Source organism: Aphelocoma coerulescens, chromosome 1 (genome assembly GCF_041296385.1).
Source record: "Aphelocoma coerulescens isolate FSJ_1873_10779 chromosome 1, UR_Acoe_1.0, whole genome shotgun sequence".
Classification (NCBI taxonomy): Eukaryota; Metazoa; Chordata; class Aves; order Passeriformes; family Corvidae; genus Aphelocoma; species Aphelocoma coerulescens.
This window is the reverse complement of record NC_091013.1, coordinates 117,498,859-117,517,346: the sequence shown is the minus strand read 5'-3', so window position 1 is coordinate 117,517,346 and position 18,488 is coordinate 117,498,859. Positions and strand designations below refer to the sequence as shown.

Genomic DNA, 18,488 nt, shown 5'->3' with positions numbered 1-18,488 from the left:
GTCAGCGCAGCACAGAGAATGTTATCAGCTGTGAAGATGTTTTCTTTCTTTTTCTTTTTTTCCCCCATAAAAGGGCTTTTGACTATTGTGCCTTGAGTGAAACCACAAACTCATTTCATACCAGTCACCACGCATCCATCAGACTGCAGTGACCTTTGGTCGTTGGATTGATTTTGGTCACTGCTTTGGATTTGAATTATTGATTTAGGAGGAGAGGGTTGTCTGTCCAATAACTGACTGTCTGAGCCATACAGGTGCCACAGATTGTTGGATTTACAGGAAACAAGCTGGTGAAATGATCAGATTTTTAACAGAGGAGCCAGATTGCAGAGTCTCACTACCCTGAGTGTTGCAATGCAACATGTAGCTCCTGAGAGGATGTGTGCTTCCTCCCTCAAGTGAAGTGGCAGATTGTCTCATTGAGCCAGAAGATCATGGAGTGTTACCTTTCCTCCTATATTAAAGCATTTATGAAGAGTACTATTGATTTTTAATCCATTGAAAAATACTTGTTCCTTTGCTATTGATTTGTTTGGCTTCTCTCTAAATACACGGTTTGAATTAAAACCATGAGATGTGAGAGGCAGACTCTTGAGTGCACAGTAAAAGATTTTCAGCTGGAAAAAGTGTAGAACCCAAGCTACTGTACTCAGTGTACCTCCTGAATCACCCAGCAAAAAAAAAGGAACTGTTTTCATCCTGTCCTACTGAAGCTACTCAGCTTTTTTTAGTTGAAGTTTTTTTTATGGACAGGTAGAATCTGTGTTCCTTGCTGGTTTTAATTTTGCCCCACAAGAGTGCACTGTTCTCCATCATCTTCAGTCAAGGCAGCAAAGCTCTGCTTACTGCACATAATAGGGAGTTAGTGTGGGCATGGAGAAGGAGGATTCTCAAAATTTAAGTCCAGGGGCAGTGTGTTTGTTTCCTTGTAAGACTTTCAGGAGCCCTTGTTTGCAAGTTGAAGCTTTCTAAATTTTGGCTGTATGCAGCATATGAATCTAGAAAAGAACTTCCTAAGGATCATGCCATGTTTTACAGCTTGGTTGTTCTGACCTATTTTTAGTCAAGATACACGTTAGAATAAGAGGTACTCCAAAGTTTGTCAAATATGGCCTCTGAAAACAGAGGAAGAGTTTTTTGAGAGGCTCCAAGAAAGGACTATGTCCTAAAGGAGTCAGGTGTTTTAAAAGTAAGTCTTTCTGCTGCACTGCAGTGAAAATCACAGGTTATTCTGAGTTGGAAGGGATCCCCATGGGTCATGGAGTCCAGCTCTTAAGTGAATGGTCCACACAGGGATTGAACCTGGACCTTGGCATTATCAGCACCCTGCTCAAACCAACAGAGTTAAGTGGCAGAGGGTTCCTGAAAACTTTTTGCATTAAACCTTGGGCTCAAGATATCATAACACCTTTTTCTGGGCACCATAACTCAATTCACGTATCCTGAAGTACATCAGGCATTACAGTTAACATTTCCTCTTAGCTGTTGCTTGAGATGCCAACAGGAAGAGCCAGGAGGGGAAGAACAGATGAAAATCAGGCCACAGAGTGCTGGGAGCTTCCAAAATGGGTTTGTGGCATCGCTTTACACTGCTATCACCCTCAGCACGTGGTGGCTTTTACATTCAGAGTGCCTCTGAGGCAACTTCTTCAGGAACACTTCTCCCCAAAACCAGAAAGGCATTTCCTGCCTCTTACTGAGTCAATGACTTATTTGAGTGAATGGCTTGGTCTCTTCCTGCCCTTGTCCTTTGCAAGGCAAGTGTGAATGAAATTATAAAAAAGACAGGGATTTGAGAAGAAGGGATTCATTTAACTGCCTTGAAGTGTGACGTAAGTAATGAGACCTTCAAGTCAGGCAAGCAGTCTCAATATTCTGAAGTACTCCAAGCAGTTTTTCACAGCTTTTGCCAGGAGTCTCTGAGAAGAGAGGGGCTTTCAGAGCTTACATAGCTTTGAAAACATACAGTGCAATAAGGAAAGATTCTTGTCCAAAAGAACCTCAAGAAAAACACAAGGGATTTTAGTGGGAGGCTAAGCATAAGAAAATTGAGGTCAGGAGCCACTTTTTCAGATTTTTCTTTACAGTAATTCTTTCTTTTAAAATAACTCACTTATTTTTATGGATTCAGTTCAACAAACCACTTCAGAAGTCTAAATCCAACTGGGCAGTAGGAGAATACTACAGAAAGTACTTTCTTGATTTGGGGTAGATTTAGCTGTATGCTTTGCTGAACGAGAAAGCAAGCATTTGCTTTTCTTTTGAAGTTGAAATACACTTGTAGCATAACATCTTGTTGATCAAAGTATTGCTAAAATTCAGGAGCTACCTGTCCGTGAACTTATTGTGAAGGTTTGCAGTGTCTCAGTGAGGGCTAGAACATTGCTGACGTTCCCAAGGTTTCTGAAATGTTGAGCTTTGGTGCCTCTCCAAATCTGAGGGAGTTCTGTGCACAACAGTACAACCATGATTTAAAAGTAAAGGGAGGAGCTGATTTCACAGAATCTTTGTTTACTCATCCCCTGAGTCTAAATGCACAGCAAATACCATCCCCTGATGTACTAAATAGCCTATATAAAAAGAATTTAGGATTTTGAAGAGAGATCTTTGCATCATGACCAGCCCTCCTAAATAATCCTTGTCAGCTTTCCATGTGTGAATAGACACACCAGTCTGCAGGGCAGGTTATAGTCTTTGTGTGTGTGACATAATTAAAAATAAACACCTCAGGAAGGCTTTGCATGAAAAGCCATCATCCTCATATCTTACAATCAGTGCCAGGTGCTCCACTCCAACACAAGTCTTTATTCCTCCTAAGCAGTGTTGATCCAATCCATTTCTTAATGGGACCATATAATAATAATTTGCAGGGGAAATTGTAGTGTTGCTGCATGGGTCGCTAAGGGTGTTGACCATGTAGATGTATTTAGCATCCATGCTGCTCTGGATATAAATAATCACAGGTTAATGTTACTGGGCTGCCTGGGGAGCTCTTTCCAATGAAATCATTTCCAAGAAGGTAAACCCACTTTATATCCATAGACAACAGCAAACTTGATTGCTAGAAAGAGCCCAAGTTTTATTCTCTTGCAGCATCCGCTGGCCTTGGGGTACTTTTGGAATCTGATTAATCACTCAAGTTCTGAATTGTTCAGCCATGGCTAAATAGGACTGTGTTGTTGATGGACATTAACCATAACCTTTTCCTTCCCAGAAGTTAAACAAATATCAGATACATGATTCCAGCTTGAAAATGAAGGATTGATTGCTGGGCTGCTGGCTGAAATCATAGCTAAAGTCTCCATTGACAGTAACTGTAAAATAGTTCTAAGAGCTTAGCTTGTTATAGCTTTTTGGACCATTAAAACATCAAGAAAATGGAGCTGGAAGCTGGGCACTACAAGATTTATTTCAAGCATTTTTTTCCCCTTCCTTCTGTTCTCAAGATGTGCTTTGGTCTTCCTATTTTGTGGTGCTCTGACAGTATTGAGCTGGGATTGGTGTTTGAACTCTTGGTTAGGTATAGTGGTCATTTGGGCTTGCAGAAGTTGAATGCTTTTAATTAAGTCTGAAAAGAACTCAACTCTCATTAGTTACTAGTGATAGCTTTTAAAATTTGTTTTCTGAGCTGCTGCCTGTCTTGGCAGCCTGAAATACAAAGTGTTAGAATTAGAGGATGTAATGTCAGTGCTTTTTAGCAATGTAAATGTACATAAAGATATATCTTCCTTTTAGTGGTTATTACCTTGATAGTACAGTTCTATGCCTAGAGGATGAAGCAGTTGGTGATAAGATATGGTGACATTCATTTTTATGTTGTTGACTCAAATCCAGCCTGGGTTAGCAAAAGAGAAAGGTCATTGCCCTACCGCACATTTATTCAGTCTTTTTTGATTAACTTGGCTGTCTAAAAACAAAACTTGGAAAATACAGCTGAAAAGGGGCTTTGAAATCAGTTGCTGCTCAAATATTAACTTATTTTATTAACATATTGGAACTTCCTTATGTGATTTGTGTAAAAATTAGTTACCTGAAAAGATTTTCAAGTGAGATGTCTTCTTCCAACAGTTTTCTACACATTTAATACTTTCTCTTTTGAATGCTAAGATGATTTTCCTTGTGCTCTGCTTTTGCATATTGCAAAAGGTTAAACCAGAATACACCACACTCCAGAGGATTTTTTGAGTGCTGATTCTTCTTTCTTGAATCCCTACAAAATAATCACATTTCAGCCCTTGTCCCTTTTCCACTCTTTTTTTCAGGGGAGTTTGGAGAAGTGTGCAGTGGACGCCTGAAGCTGCCTTCTAAAAAGGAAATTTCTGTGGCCATCAAAACCTTGAAAGTTGGCTACACAGAAAAGCAGAGGAGGGACTTCCTGGGAGAAGCAAGCATCATGGGCCAGTTTGACCACCCCAACATCATCCGACTGGAGGGAGTTGTCACTAAAAGTAAGATATGACAGGGACATCTGTGTGTGGAAATGTCCTGGAGGAACCTTCCAGGCTAAGTAATTCTCTGATTTGCTGATGGTTCAAAGGAGAGCAAAAGTGGATTATAAATTAAGTAATCCAGGTTTATGCTCTGCAAAAGCTCAATAATAAATTGGCAGGTTTAATAAACTCCAGAGCTACAAATTGCTCCACAGTGGCCAAGAGGCACTGGGTGATAATCTGGTAGGAGTCGTGGAGTCTGATGTGCTGAGGCTTCTTAATTGCACTGAATTGCACTGTGTTCTGCTTGCAACTAAATCATTAGATTTGTCATTAGCACTAATTAATGAACAGCCTACCTGGTACAACAACTGGTTCTAGTGAATTATTAAATAAGACCAAATTTTTTGCCTACATAGTTTTCATGCCGGTGAAATACTCCATGGGATATTCAGTATGTACTAGCATGAGGCATTTTAAAGCTCCACAATTCCGGAATTCACACATCTTGGTAAAAATCTTGAAAAAAAAAGTCTTGAGGATTTAATCTTTCAGCAGTAAAACAATTTTATTTCTGTGATTTTATATATATTTACTTAAATGCATTTTCTAAATCTGCCTTTGGGTGCTTTTGTTATGGGTTTGGTTGGTTTTTGTTTTCTTTTTTTTTCTTGTTAAAGCATATTCTTGGTCCTTGTTTATGATAACAAATCACCTTCTCCTTTTGAGACCAAAAAAATTAAGTGAAACCTCCATGTACATGTGGTACCTTCCTGGAAAAGTAATATATTTCAACAACCCTCCTCAGCTAATCTTTCTTATATTTCCACGACGGAATGAAGTGATAAATTTAGTAATCAAATTTATCTAGCTACATTAGTTATTAAGTGGGAGACCAGTAAGATTTTATATGAGGCAATCAAAAAAATAAAAAAAAATCAGGAATGCTCCAAGATTTTTCAGGGGAGTGGAAAAAATTGGTAGGATATTTTCTTGTTCATCCTAGAGGACCCTGCTGGCAAAGCAGCTCTTTGCCATTTCAGTGATCAGCTTGGAATTTGCTGGGGATGTTTCCAGTTTAACTGGATAGAAACATACCAAATACTTTGGGTTTAAGTAGATGGTTTTAAGAATTTTGTTTTTTAAATTGTGTGATTAAGGGTTCACAAACATATGTCTGAAAAAATTTCATAGCACACTGCAGGACACTGTAAGAAATTAAAACCCCAGCAGAATATGTCTAAAAGTTGCTAGTGAAAGGTATGTAAAACACTATATGTTATGAAGACACATAATAATAATAATGCCTTCTCCATGTGTGATTCATGAAAGTCTATTTTGCTGATTTCAATAACAAAGAAATGATTGTTTTTCTTGGGTCTCACAGTCCCATTAGGAAAGGTCTGCCTGCATAAATCAAGGTTTATCTCCTGCCTTGTAGTGACACACACTTTGTACAGTCAGAATAAGATTTGCAGTCACAAAATCACATGAAATGCCAGCATCAGTCTGCGCACAGCTGAGCTAAAATCTATTTTGTTACATTTTGTATTCCTGGAGCACTTGAGACAATAAATTAATTGCTGTACTTGCAGGAATTTGTGCATTGCTCTTGCATGTGCATTACTAATTCCCTCTGTATTCTGTATGAGTGACTTCTTTGAGTTTGCTGCTCAGGTGTATTCACACCTCTGCTGTCTGCTTTGAGGGGCTGGGGGGAGGTCAGGAGTGCCAGCTGCCCATCACAGCGCTGTATGAGAGAACAAACTCTGAATATTCCCAGCTGAAGGCAGTAAAAGCCTCAGGGGTTCAACACCCTCTCCAGATAGCTCCAACACAGGAGTTGAGAAATCTACTCTGGAGCTATTTGTCTCCATTTTACTGGGCAAAAGTATATGGCCCAAAGTAAATAAACTAGGAAATATAATCCTTTGTTTTATTTAATATTCTACAGAGCGATCGAAGGACAAGCAGCTTGTGGGTTTGGGGGTTTTTGTGTTTGTTTGTTTGTTTTTTTTTTTAACAAATCAATCACCACATCAGTCTTCCAGCCTTGCTCCAGTGCAGAGTTGTTCCTCTGCTCCTTGTGGATTTCTGTCCTGCTTTTCCCTGCTGCTGCCCTACCCTTCTGGGCACACTATAGGCAGCAATCTTAATAACCAGCATGCATGTTCTGCTTAGTTTACTAATAATTTACAGCAATTTGTAGCCTGTTATTATAATAAACCTGGGCAACACTGTTGACACAACTTGTTATCATTTATAAACGGCCGTGCTTTGATAAATGGATGCAGGGGGTTCTTTTAAAACTTCAGAGCATGTGCTTCTTGTTATGGTCACGTTTCCAGCAGAATGAGAGTGAAATCCTGCACTTAAGGCTTTTGGAGTGTGGGTGAGGAAGGCAGGAAGATGCTCCTGTAATAATTTGGAAGACATATTTCTTACTCTAATTTAAGTTCTTCTGGTAAGTCTCGTAAAATTGCCTGAGTCTGTACAGAAACCAGGCACTTGTCTCTGGGATTCAAAGTGCATGGCAAGGCACATGGATTTATCATAGAAAGTTTTGGATAGCTCTGTACTTGAAAGGTCCAGCAGCATCTTGTCTGTGTTACCAGAAATCCCTTTGTATTCATGTTACACACAGAATGTAATTAAGGTACTTTATCTGTGTATTTCTTGCTAACAAGACTAAGCATAAATAGAGGTTTTTCAAGCTTTTCCATTGTTAGATCTTGTATCTGTATCATCTCCTGTATCATTCAATATTGTTATTGTGCATACAGTATTTCCTCCTGGTGAATGGATGACAGTCAATTACTCATTAGTGTGACTCGCACAGGGTAACACACCATTTTTGCCACAGAAAGAAGACATTTGAACCCATTAATGCATCATTTTCTTCTCATACTAAACTCATTCTTTGAAATTACTATGTCTCTTCTAAGATTTCTATTTGGTAGAAGCTGTATTTTTTTGAAAAGCAAACAAAAAAGGAGTTGTTACCATTTACTTGGCTTTTTTAATGGCTTTCTTGTTCTTAATTAAACCAGGTGCCTTTATCAAGCCCCATGCTGTTCAATTTTAAAAGCTAAAATTTCACCGTGCCCACTATACAATATGCAGGCCTTCATCCTACTTTTATGGTCAGATGCCTTCCTGCATTTTATATGCAATAATAATTCATCTCCCTAAATAACTTCATGCTCTTACCCAACTTTACCACAAAGAGAAAATAAGCAAAGCTTTAGTAAATATTATGAAATAATAAAATCCATATGATGGTAAAATACTCGCAGGGCAATGACCTTGGTCTGAAAACTTCACCGTCATCACGTTAATTTTTGCATTCGTTTCTCTCCAGCATGTCAGAGCTGCATATGAAATCTTGGTTGTGTCACAAAATACTCTGGGGTGGAAGGAATGGTTTCAAGAACTGGGCTGAATATGTGTGGATGAGTTTTGGATGATATTAAAGGCTTTTCAAGGGCTGTTTCCTTAGAGTTTGCTTTTGCCCCGTGCGTGCAGCATGTTCAGGTCCCAGCTGTGTCCAGGTTTGTGCTGTCGGTGATCCCAGCAGAGAGGGAGGCAGGACTGCCTGGAAGGAGGGAATGCCCATCTTACAGCTCTGTTTCTCTTCCCAGTGCCCTGGGTTTTACTGGGCATTTTCCATTTTTGTCTGCACCCAGCCTTGGTTTGCCTGTGCATCTTTTGCTTCCCTTTTAAATGTAAAAATTATCCTTGGGGTTAGGAAGATTTGGACACATTCCTGAAATGCCTGGATTTGCTGATTGTATTCCAATGTATTCCTTTAAAAAACCTGACCCCTGTGCTCTGTTTGCAGGTAAACCAGTTATGATTGTTACTGAATATATGGAAAATGGTTCCTTGGACAGCTTCCTACGAGTAAGTGCAATAGGAAAGTAAATGGGGCAGAACTGGCTCTTGTTCTGAACTTGTTAGGGATTTTCTGCCACTCTGCACTGATTCATCATCAGCTCTTGTTTCTTGATAATTCTGTATTTCCGTTTGGGCTTGTGTGTATCATGATGCCACATAGGGATCTGCTGGTCCATTTGCAGTAAGCATTTTTCCAAAATTAAGACAATTTTGGTCTCATTAGTATGTCACATCTATTTAAAAATGAACAAAACAAAACATTTTGGCACATAAAAATTAGGATTGTTTTTTTGGAGGCTGAATTGTGACTGTAATGCAGTTATGCTTATTAGTTGACATCCTCTATGTCTAAGCAAGAGATTTTTTAAGTGGATGGATTTGTGGAAATTTTATCAGTAATGAAAACTTGAGAGAATAGCCCCATACCTGAGGATGTTAGAAATGTTTAACTAGCAAAGTCTACTGGCCTGTTTTCTTTTCCCAACCTTAGACATACTAATGCTGTGGCTGATTTATCTTTGTTTTCTGTCAAAGCTGGTAGTGAGCCTAAAAAAATTAAAACGCTCCTTGTGTCACCAAGATTTACTTGTGGCAAAACAAGGAGTGCAGGAGAAATGAAATCCCATCTGAGGGGAAACACTGGTTTAATTTTAATTTGTTAGGGCAAACTCAGCTTTGGCTGGGAGACTGCTTTGGTTCTGCCATGGTTGAATGACATTATCCCCCAAATTCATAACATTGAACTAGACATTTAACCCCAAAAGGGGACATATTGTCAACCTTCGTTTCACTATGTACTATATATGTTATGGTGTCTACTGGAGCATGTAAAATACATATAAATAATGTGTCAGTAGAGCTGAATGAAATATCTCTGTACTGAGCTATATATATTTTGTTTAGGCTTGAAATCCTTGAAGAGAGCTCTGAGGAAAGGAGAATAATTTCTGACTGCACAGAGCAGTTGTTCAGCTTGTTCTTTCACTTTAGTGTGATTTTGGGGGTTTTTTTTACTACTCTTGTGTGGAAACATAGATAAGAACCTTGTGACTCATTAATATCACAGGCAACTCGGGCCATATAACCCCTTCTATAAATGCCTTTGGAAACTACTTTGTTTGCTTTTCCCATTGCTATTGAAAGGCTCTCCGAGCATCTGATTCTGTCCGTGGTTAGAAGCCTTCTAGTTTTTAGCTAAATCTTTTCCAGAGTCTATGTAAATTCTCTTGGGTTGGCTCTAATAAAAAAAGAGGGACAGAAAACTGCTAAGGATCTTTTAAAATAATTAATTTCTTCATGAAGGGGAATTCTGAGAAACTGTTCAAGCATCCACTGTACCATATATTTTTCTAATGTTTACAGTGCTAATATCACCCCCAAGTACCCTAATCAAAAACGAAAAATGGATGCAATCAGTCTGGCAGACTGATTCATGTCAGATCACCTCACGTGGCAGAGCCAGCTCCCCTGCATTTAATAAAATTCCAGAAGCAGCAGCACGAAGAGTTGGAGAGCTGCCCATGAGGATACATTTACAGCACTGGGGAATTCATTTGGGAGCTGCACTACAACAAACTGCTGTCCTATTGTCTGTATATCCATATATCAATATCAAAAGTAGATGTTAACAAAAAGGATTAGTAAGAGTTGGGAGATGTAAATTATGCCCGGAAGTAGATGATTAGAAATACATGCAACCAGTGGTTTCGAGGCTAAGTCACAGTGTGTTTCAGTAATTTTTGTGTTCCTGAAGTTGAGGAAAATTTTAAGGAATTAGTTTAAAACTAATGGAATTTGAAAGCCACTGACTCAGATCAGCATTTGCTTTTGTTAAATCAATTTCTTGTGTAATAGAAAACTTTCATTAGGCCATTGGGGAAGGCTTGGATTTTCACTAAAAAATCCTGTGGCCTTTCAGGGAAGTTGGACATCTGTTTCTCTAATGTTCTGACACTCTAGTCTCAGGAGCACACACAACTTAGATTTATGTGCTGCTTTCACACATGTCCCATCTAGGAAATTAAAAATCTGCTGACAGCAAGAGGGGAAAAAAGAATTTTTATCTGAATTGCAAATCTGTCCCCTTCCCTCAGCTGATTGGGAGATCAACATGGTTCCACGTGTGGCATGTAAATCACAATGCCTGACTCACGAGCTCTTCATTTGAGGAGCTTCCAGGGTATTTATAGAAAAGTCTGTGCAATGAGGAACATGAGCAATCCCTGACATGACATTTCCAATGTTTTCCAGAAGCACGATGCCCAGTTCACAGTGATCCAGCTGGTGGGCATGCTTCGAGGGATCGCATCTGGCATGAAATACCTGTCGGATATGGGTTACGTCCATCGGGATTTAGCTGCTCGTAACATCCTCATCAACAGTAACCTGGTATGCAAAGTCTCTGATTTTGGTCTCTCTCGTGTGCTGGAGGATGACCCAGAAGCTGCTTACACCACAAGGGTGAGTTCCTGTGTTTCTTTACTCTTTTAAAATTCTTGTTGGTTGTGAGAAAGGCTGAAATCCAGTGATCCCTGAGGCTGTGTTGCAGTCTTGTATGGCCAGAGATGTTCAATAAACCAGAAGCTCATCACAGTTATTTTTTAATTCATGTCTCAGGGAAAATAGAAGGCAGAAAGTATGGTTTGTGTTGGTAGATTACTTTTTTAAACTATGCAAAATTCTGGGCTCAGTTTCTTTCTTCTGGATGTGTAAAGGAGTAAATGTCACAATTAAGCCCCTGAGTTCTTTTGGCACACAATAATTTAAGACCTCGTGTGCTTTGAGAAGTTTAAGTTGCACTGCTGGTTTAGCTCCCACACAGTAAAAAAAAAAATCCTACCCATCAAATTTTTGTGTGTTTTCTAGTATGACAGGACATATGTGTGGTTGCTGCATACTGATATCACTGTTCTGCAAGGCTGTATCATTTATACCTGCTCTTGTACCTCTAACTGAGTAAAAACTTGATTAAAACAAAAATGCACACCTGATTATCACCCTGAATAACACTTCCATTTTTTTGTAGAAGCCTTTGGCTTTTTGTATATATATGTATTACACTTGGAGTTCTGGTTGTTCATTTTAATTCTGTTTTTGTTAACTTTTGACAAAGGGACATTAATATCCAGTATCTTAGTCAAGCATAATTTGCTTTGCTCATTATAATCACCTCATCTTCACTGGTACAAACCAGATTACAATGTATCAGCACAACCTTCATGTGGGTTTTCTAAGTTTTCCTTCATTCCTGAGCACTGACAGGAGCAATCAATAATTTTAGTAGTTTACATGTTGCCTTCTCCATGATTGAAATAAAATAACATGTGAGAAATGAGTAAAGAAATCCTGGCATTTTTCTGACACATTATATACACGTACATTAACAGATATATATTTATCAATCATACCTTCATAACTTACCAGGCATAAAGACTCTATTCTTTACTTGACCTTTCAGTGTTTTCTTTGCCCTCTGATAAACTTTGTCATGTAGTTAGAAATATGCAATATATACCACTTTAGAAAACTGTCTGCAGAGATCTGTCATGGTTAACATAAAGAGAAATCAGTAGAAGAAAGCAGTTTTCATTCTCAGTAGAGTCACAGCATTAATAAATAAATATTCCTGGAATGCAAGAGTTCCTCAATAGAAAACAGTCCACTCTTTTATTTTCTAAGAATTTTTCCCAAACTTACTGTTCTTGCTGGTCTCCTTCAGATTATTTTCAACTTCACTACATTTTCCTTAAATGTGATGCCCAAACAGGATCCTAATCCACAGCACTAGGCACAGCATATTTATCTCATGTTTCTTACACATGACCTTTCTGTTAAAATCTCCTTTCTCAATTTCTCATCCCACCCCCAACACGTGTTCTTTGCTTGGGCACACACCTCTGACAGGCTTCAAAGTTCAATTCTCTTATTTCAAAATTGATCTGGGCATGCAAATCATCTATAATTCAGTAAAGGCATTTTGTGTGCTTGCATTAAGAGCTGAGAATTCAAGTCCTACTTAATTCCTAGTTAACTTAGGATAGAAAAAATTCTGTCTCCCCATCAAACTGCAGAGCTTTTTGTTAGGGAAGTGCACCTCCCTGAAAATGAAGCCGTCACATCAGTGACATGTGTGTGGGTGGCTTGGACAAGCCAGAGTGCACAGATGTTTTCTTTGAGTGTTCCACATGAATTTGCTCTTACTCTCCTCCTGCCACCTATCTTCTGAGCCTACCTGCCTATTTGCAATTAGATAGTGAAATCAGATGGAAAGAAACTATTTTGTAATCATCTGTGTTCAGTAAACTCCATCTGGCGTTTGTGGTGTGTGTGCAAACTGCTGCAGGAAGATGTTCACATAATTAAAACTTTCAAATACAACTTAGGACAAAGCTAAACTTTTTTTCAAGAGTTGTTGCTGTGAATATACCTCTGCCACATGTTGGCTCTGAGAGAACAACAAAGCTATGTGATAGTCATCTTTTTTGCTCACTTTTCCTTCAAAATGAATCTTATGCTCATGTCAAGGGAGTGTTTCCAGGTGGGATGCTTGATCCCCAGCTGAAAAAAATAGGGACCACAGATGTGAAACAGAGCTTCAGTCCACTGGCAGAGAGCTGAGCAGTTGATGCTCCTGCTGCTTGGCCATTTCACAAAACACAGGACCATTTCCTAGGCTGCTCTTAGCACTAATTACAGGACAAAGCCAAGACAAAGATAGTGCCACTTTTTAAAGTAATGGCATCATCTCAACTATTTTATGCCTAATAATGGCATTGTCCCAAGCTATTTCATGTCTTTAAAATTAAAGGATGACAACTGCTTTATAAGCTATTTAAAAAGACACAAAAAAATCTAAATTATAACTCCAATTTCGAACATTACAGAGTGTGTATTATATTGATGTCCTCCTGTCCTCCATCTCCTCCTACTCCCAGTTCTCCATGTAGTATCCATGGTACAGAGTTAGCTGCAAAGAATAGAGTTAGCTTTATCTATTTAGGCTCCTTTTCTACCTCTGTTTTCCACCTGTAAATGTCAAAGCCTGAGAATGATTCCACTGCTTTAAATCATAGTTGCAAGTCAGGATTGATCTACCCTCAAGAAGCCCAGCGAGGCTTTCAGTGCTCACCACTGCCTGGGTGAAATTTTACGTTGTGCTGTTCTCAGAAGCCGTGTCTGAAGCTTTGCATAAAGGCTGTGAACATGTATCCTTTTATATATCAATAATTTATGTATCCCTTTATATATCAATGCATAATCTGTGATATTCCTGCTATTGTACAAGAAGCCTGAAGGACAATGCAAAGATCACAAGTGCACGTGTGAAATACGGGGAATCAGGAGTTGTAAGGAACTTTCCTGCCTGACAGGGTCATTTTTTTACCTCCTGAATTATTGTCACTGCCTTGATACCACAAAAGGCCTTTGGCAGCCTGGGGGGTCTGCCTGCTTACAGAAGCAGAAGCCAGTATGTGAATCAGGCTGACTGGCTGTTGGGATTATTTTGTTTTTTACGGAGTCTTTGTGCCTGAGGGGATCTGCTGTAATTATCTACATTCTCCATATCTATTCACTTCTAATTGAAACACCGAGATTGTATTAAGATTGTCATTGTCAAATGGATCTGGTTTATCCTTATTATTTTTTCAATGTCTGTATGACAAGTGGGTGGACTAATGACACAGTATGAAGTGGAAGTGAATTTAAGCCATCACAGTTGTAGAGGGACTGTAATTGTATCTCTCAAAGACAATATTTGGGTAATCAGTAGATGAACTTTAACTATTTAAGCACATAGATACATCACCAGTGTTCATGGCACTTTAATGTAAATGCAGCCCACGCTGGACAAAAATCAGCCGTGTTTTCCCTATATAAGCAGAAGCACAGTGATACATTCTGAGTGTATTGAAGGGTGTGGCAAGAAAGGAAACAAAACCCCATAAATTCTCTTGCCTGATAAGCACAAGGGAGAGGAACAGTGTTCTGTCATCACTGACTACTCTAGGAGGAGATAATTTCAATATAAAAATATTCATTAGTAAGGGACTGACAAGCAGCATCAGATAATTTTCAGGTGTGTAAGAAGGTAAGTCAGGCTCATCTCACTCACATGAAACCATCTTGTTCTGTAGCAGTAAGGTATCTCCTGAACTCTCCTAAATTCTGGCATAATGAATAAATGTCAGACTTTTATCTTCAGCTTTTTCTGCAAAGTCCTTCTAATCATTCAGTTAGAGTCCATTTTTCTTGATTCTCTCCTCCCCAGGCCTGTGGCTTAGGTGCCTGTGGCTGTCACCCTGTAACAGATTATAAATCAGAATATTGGAATGGGTTCTGAAGTCCTGGAAACAGCTGCCTTGTGCTGGAGTGCCAGACGTGCTGGAAATAAATTGAGGACTTCATTGACCTTAGATGAATTATACTGCAGGAATAGCAGCTCCATCCACAGAAGATAAAACTTTTGGTTACTGCTGGCTCACTGATTTCAAACCCTGAGAGAGGTTCTCTGACCTAGACTGCCTGGGATTTTCAGCTGTAATAACAAACTCCTACAATTTCTAGCACCAAAGCTGTCTTTCTACTCAAATTCAGGGAGCTTGGCTTTATGATAAGCACACCCTTAAAGAGAGACCATGAAAAAAATATATAAAAACTGTATTTATCTTCAGAAAATAGTCAATAAATATATTGTTGTTCTTGTTCTTAAACTATTCCAAAAAAAGAGTCAGCAAAATCTCTTTTTAAAAATAATTATAAGACATTTTTATGACAAACTGGGGAGCAGAATACCAAAATTACACTTTTAGACTCTATTCAGTGGCAGTTGATGTCTTTTTTTAACTACATTTTAATTAATATTTTTGTCTTATTTATGGTAATGCTACGTGTATCTGCAGGTGTATAGGATTACAGCTGAGGCTTAGCAAAGAAAATTGGAGAGGCACTGACTCACACTCATTGTAATGTGGATCTGGGGTTGCTGTACCTTCCTTTTTCAGTAAAGCAAAGCCAGAACTTGTTTCATTGAGTTTCTAATCTTCCTGCAATAAAGCAGTCCCAAAATGTTAGGAGAGGAATTAATTACCTTTTTTTTTTTTTTGCAAATCTGTTTCTCCAATTGTATAAATTACTTTTTACATAAGATTATAAAGACCTTCTATCAAATATGAAATTCCTGCCCTTGTCTAAAGTGCTCATATTCCAGCCATGAGCACATTTTTCTGTGTGGCACCTGGCCATTATTTCTCTGGGTTCAGCAAGAAGGGCTGCATTTCCCTATCTTGACATGAAACTACAAAAGTGACCCATGGAAATTCAGATTTTTAGGGAGCAATATTCTGAAAACTCAAAAATGTTACTATTTATGTGGGTCTGCTGGGCAGGCCTTGGGCACCTTGGCTTTGCAGCTGTGTCAGTGTGCTGTTGAGGTGACTTCTGAGCCTGTGGGACAAGTGGGAGATGCCTGATTAGGAAGTTCTTTCTCTTTGTGGTGGTGGGGTTTGTGTTGGTGTAGATTTAGGACACAGCTTTCCCCCAGGATTGGCATTCTTTATTGAAAACCAAAGTTCACTACTAGCATAGAAAACAGAGAGATTGATTTCTTTATCAGCCTTACATCTAAAAATGTAAGTGGATTTGTTGTGAAAACACAAGGCTACAGGAGAGCTTTCCTTGTTTCTTGGCTGGGCCTTGGACTCGCTGAGGGCCCCTGAACACTTGTAAAGGGAGTATAGTATTGCTTATTAATTGAGTATGAGAAAAACAAAGTCATTTTTATGTTCCTGGTGCTGTTCTGGAGCAGCACTGGGAATTGTGAATAAAGTTATAATGCATGGAAAATACAATGTACTTTTTGTGACTAAAGAACATCATCTAATGGATTAAATTTCCAAGAGAGAGACAGAGAGACTCTTCATCTGGCTTCAGTAATAAAACAGTGGTTTCAAATACTCCAGTTTATTTTCTGTGTCCTCTTTGCTGGTCCACAAGTGATATGTTAATTCGGTGTTTACCTAATTTTAAGGGTTGTGTGGAAAATGAAGGTTTGTCTTTTGGTAGGGAGCTCTGCTAAATAGAATGGGGTCCATGAAAACCCCATGCCAAGATAATTCCCTCCCTGACCTTTGGCAAGCCTCTAAGACATATCTAGTGACATTTTGGAGGCCTAAATTGTAGTCTCTGTCAGGCCTGCCTGTGTTGTTTATACTTAATTTAATTTGTGCAATATTAGCGATGAAAATGAAGATGCTTCAGTGTTTTTAGACTGTATTTAGGTTTCTAATTAACACGAATGCCTGCATTTCTATTGTTAACCAAGATAGTCAGTCTAAAGCTGGTGACTGTATAGCTACCTTCAGGGCAGGAACAGTTTATGGAAGTGTAGGCAAAGCAGTAATATATTTAAATCTTTTTTTCTTGCTGGTTACTCAGTGGAAGTAAGAGCACTCTTCCCACACGGTGGTTGTGAGGAGAGGTGTGTGACTGGAGTATAATGAGGGTGTCAGAAGCACTGCAAAGAGCTGGTCTGGTGTGAAATCTTCAGAATATATTCTGTGCGTGTTGTGCATAACTGGAAATAACTTTAAACTCTCACAGTTTTCTGTACTAAAACACATTCACTCCAGAATTGCCTTCAGGAACAAGTTTTGCAGCGCTCTCTTTTAGAACTTTATTTTCTCATGTGTGACTCTCAAAAACCTCTGTCAAAGCTGGTGTCACCAGGAATTGTCTCTTGCCTCTAATTCTCTCATTTTAGAAACTCAGCCTGAGGTTCTTTGTGTGCATTTTACTAATTTGACCTACAGCACCAGGTGGTGGCCGAGACCAGAGAGAGATGTTCCCCTAACTACCATGTTAATTGTACTGGTAGCTTCACTTCTCTTCAAGTTTGTCATTTAACAATAGCTTGCTTCTCTTATGACTGTAAAAAATGTCTGAGGCCGCTCTCCCAGCTGACATTTGTGCACTCTTTCCTTCTGCACAGATGACCCCATCTGAATCTGACTTTCTGTGACTCTCTCAGGCAGCTTTGGAATGGGAAATTTGTGCTTGTGGTCACAGTCACTGCCTTGTGCAGCTGGAGGCTTGGCTTTAGTGGAACAGAGCAGTATCATGGCCCTTCATTTTCCTTGAATGTCCTAGAAAACATGGGGTGAAAAGAGGTGAAGCCATGCAGGTTCCACACCAACAGGGAATTCACTTCAGTGCCTTAAAATCAGCCAAACCCAGCCCTCCTGTGCTGTGCAAAAGGACCTTGGGTTATAAGCAAGGACCTTGGACTGGGTTTTTCACCTTTAATGCTGCGTGACTGTTGTGCCAGTTTCCAAACATTTTATTACTGAAAATCAACCAGGCTTGATTTACTATTCACTCTTATCTGTGCAAATTATGCTACACATTTTACATACATATATATACATATATATATATATATGTATGTATGTATATGTATATGTATATGTATATATGTATGTATGTGTATAAAGTATGTATCCTGTACTGGATATCTATACTGTATATAGATAAATCTGTGGTAAACCTACTAGATTTTGCACTGAAATGTATTTTACTCTCCCTTTTGCTCCCATGGTAAATGGCAGCAACGTTTTCCAGCTTATACTGGGGTTTTTTCACACCAATATCACGATAACTGAGAATCTCAGAGATAAAATAATCAACCACACAAAATCATATTTGTTGCAGGACAGTCAGATGGACTCTTTGGTTTTGTTTTGCTCCCAGGGGGGCAAGATTCCCATCCGATGGACGTCTCCAGAAGCCATTTCCTATCGGAAGTTCACGTCAGCCAGTGACGCCTGGAGCTATGGGATTGTCCTCTGGGAGGTGATGTCTTATGGGGAGAGACCCTACTGGGAGATGTCCAACCAGGATGTGAGTAAACTGTTATCTGAGTTAGGTTCTCAGATTAAGGAAGTTCTCAGAGTAAGGAACCAAGCGTTGAAAGGAAGCCGAGCATGATGAGACTGAGTGGCTCTGAGTTTTTGATGGTGACATTGAATAAGGTGGAGAGATGAAAATCTCCACATCTCCCTGGTCAAGTAAAAGCTCATTGTAACTTAACAAATTCACCATCTTTATAGCAGAGTGTTTTGGACCTCTGAAAGAGCAGAGTAGAGAATTTTATCCCATTGGTGGTTT

General features: G+C 39.1%; 1 protein-coding gene across 4 annotated transcripts in view; it reads left to right on the top strand.

Annotated features, from left to right (window-relative positions):
• Window positions 1-18,488, top strand: part of LOC138116628 (ephrin type-A receptor 3) — a 178,782-nt gene that overhangs the window by 144,801 nt on the left and 15,493 nt on the right. For 2 of the 4 annotated variants that reach the window (XM_069026115.1, XM_069026107.1), the window contains exons 11-14: window positions 4,263-4,448; window positions 8,272-8,333; window positions 10,578-10,787; window positions 18,033-18,221. In XM_069026115.1, coding sequence (XP_068882216.1) covers window positions 4,263-4,448; window positions 8,272-8,333; window positions 10,578-10,787; window positions 18,033-18,221 — 647 coding nt within the window. The remainder of the gene's footprint in view (window positions 1-4,262; window positions 4,449-8,271; window positions 8,334-10,577; window positions 10,788-18,032; window positions 18,222-18,488) is intronic. The other 2 variants (XM_069026127.1, XM_069026125.1) reach the window with 1 other exon arrangement.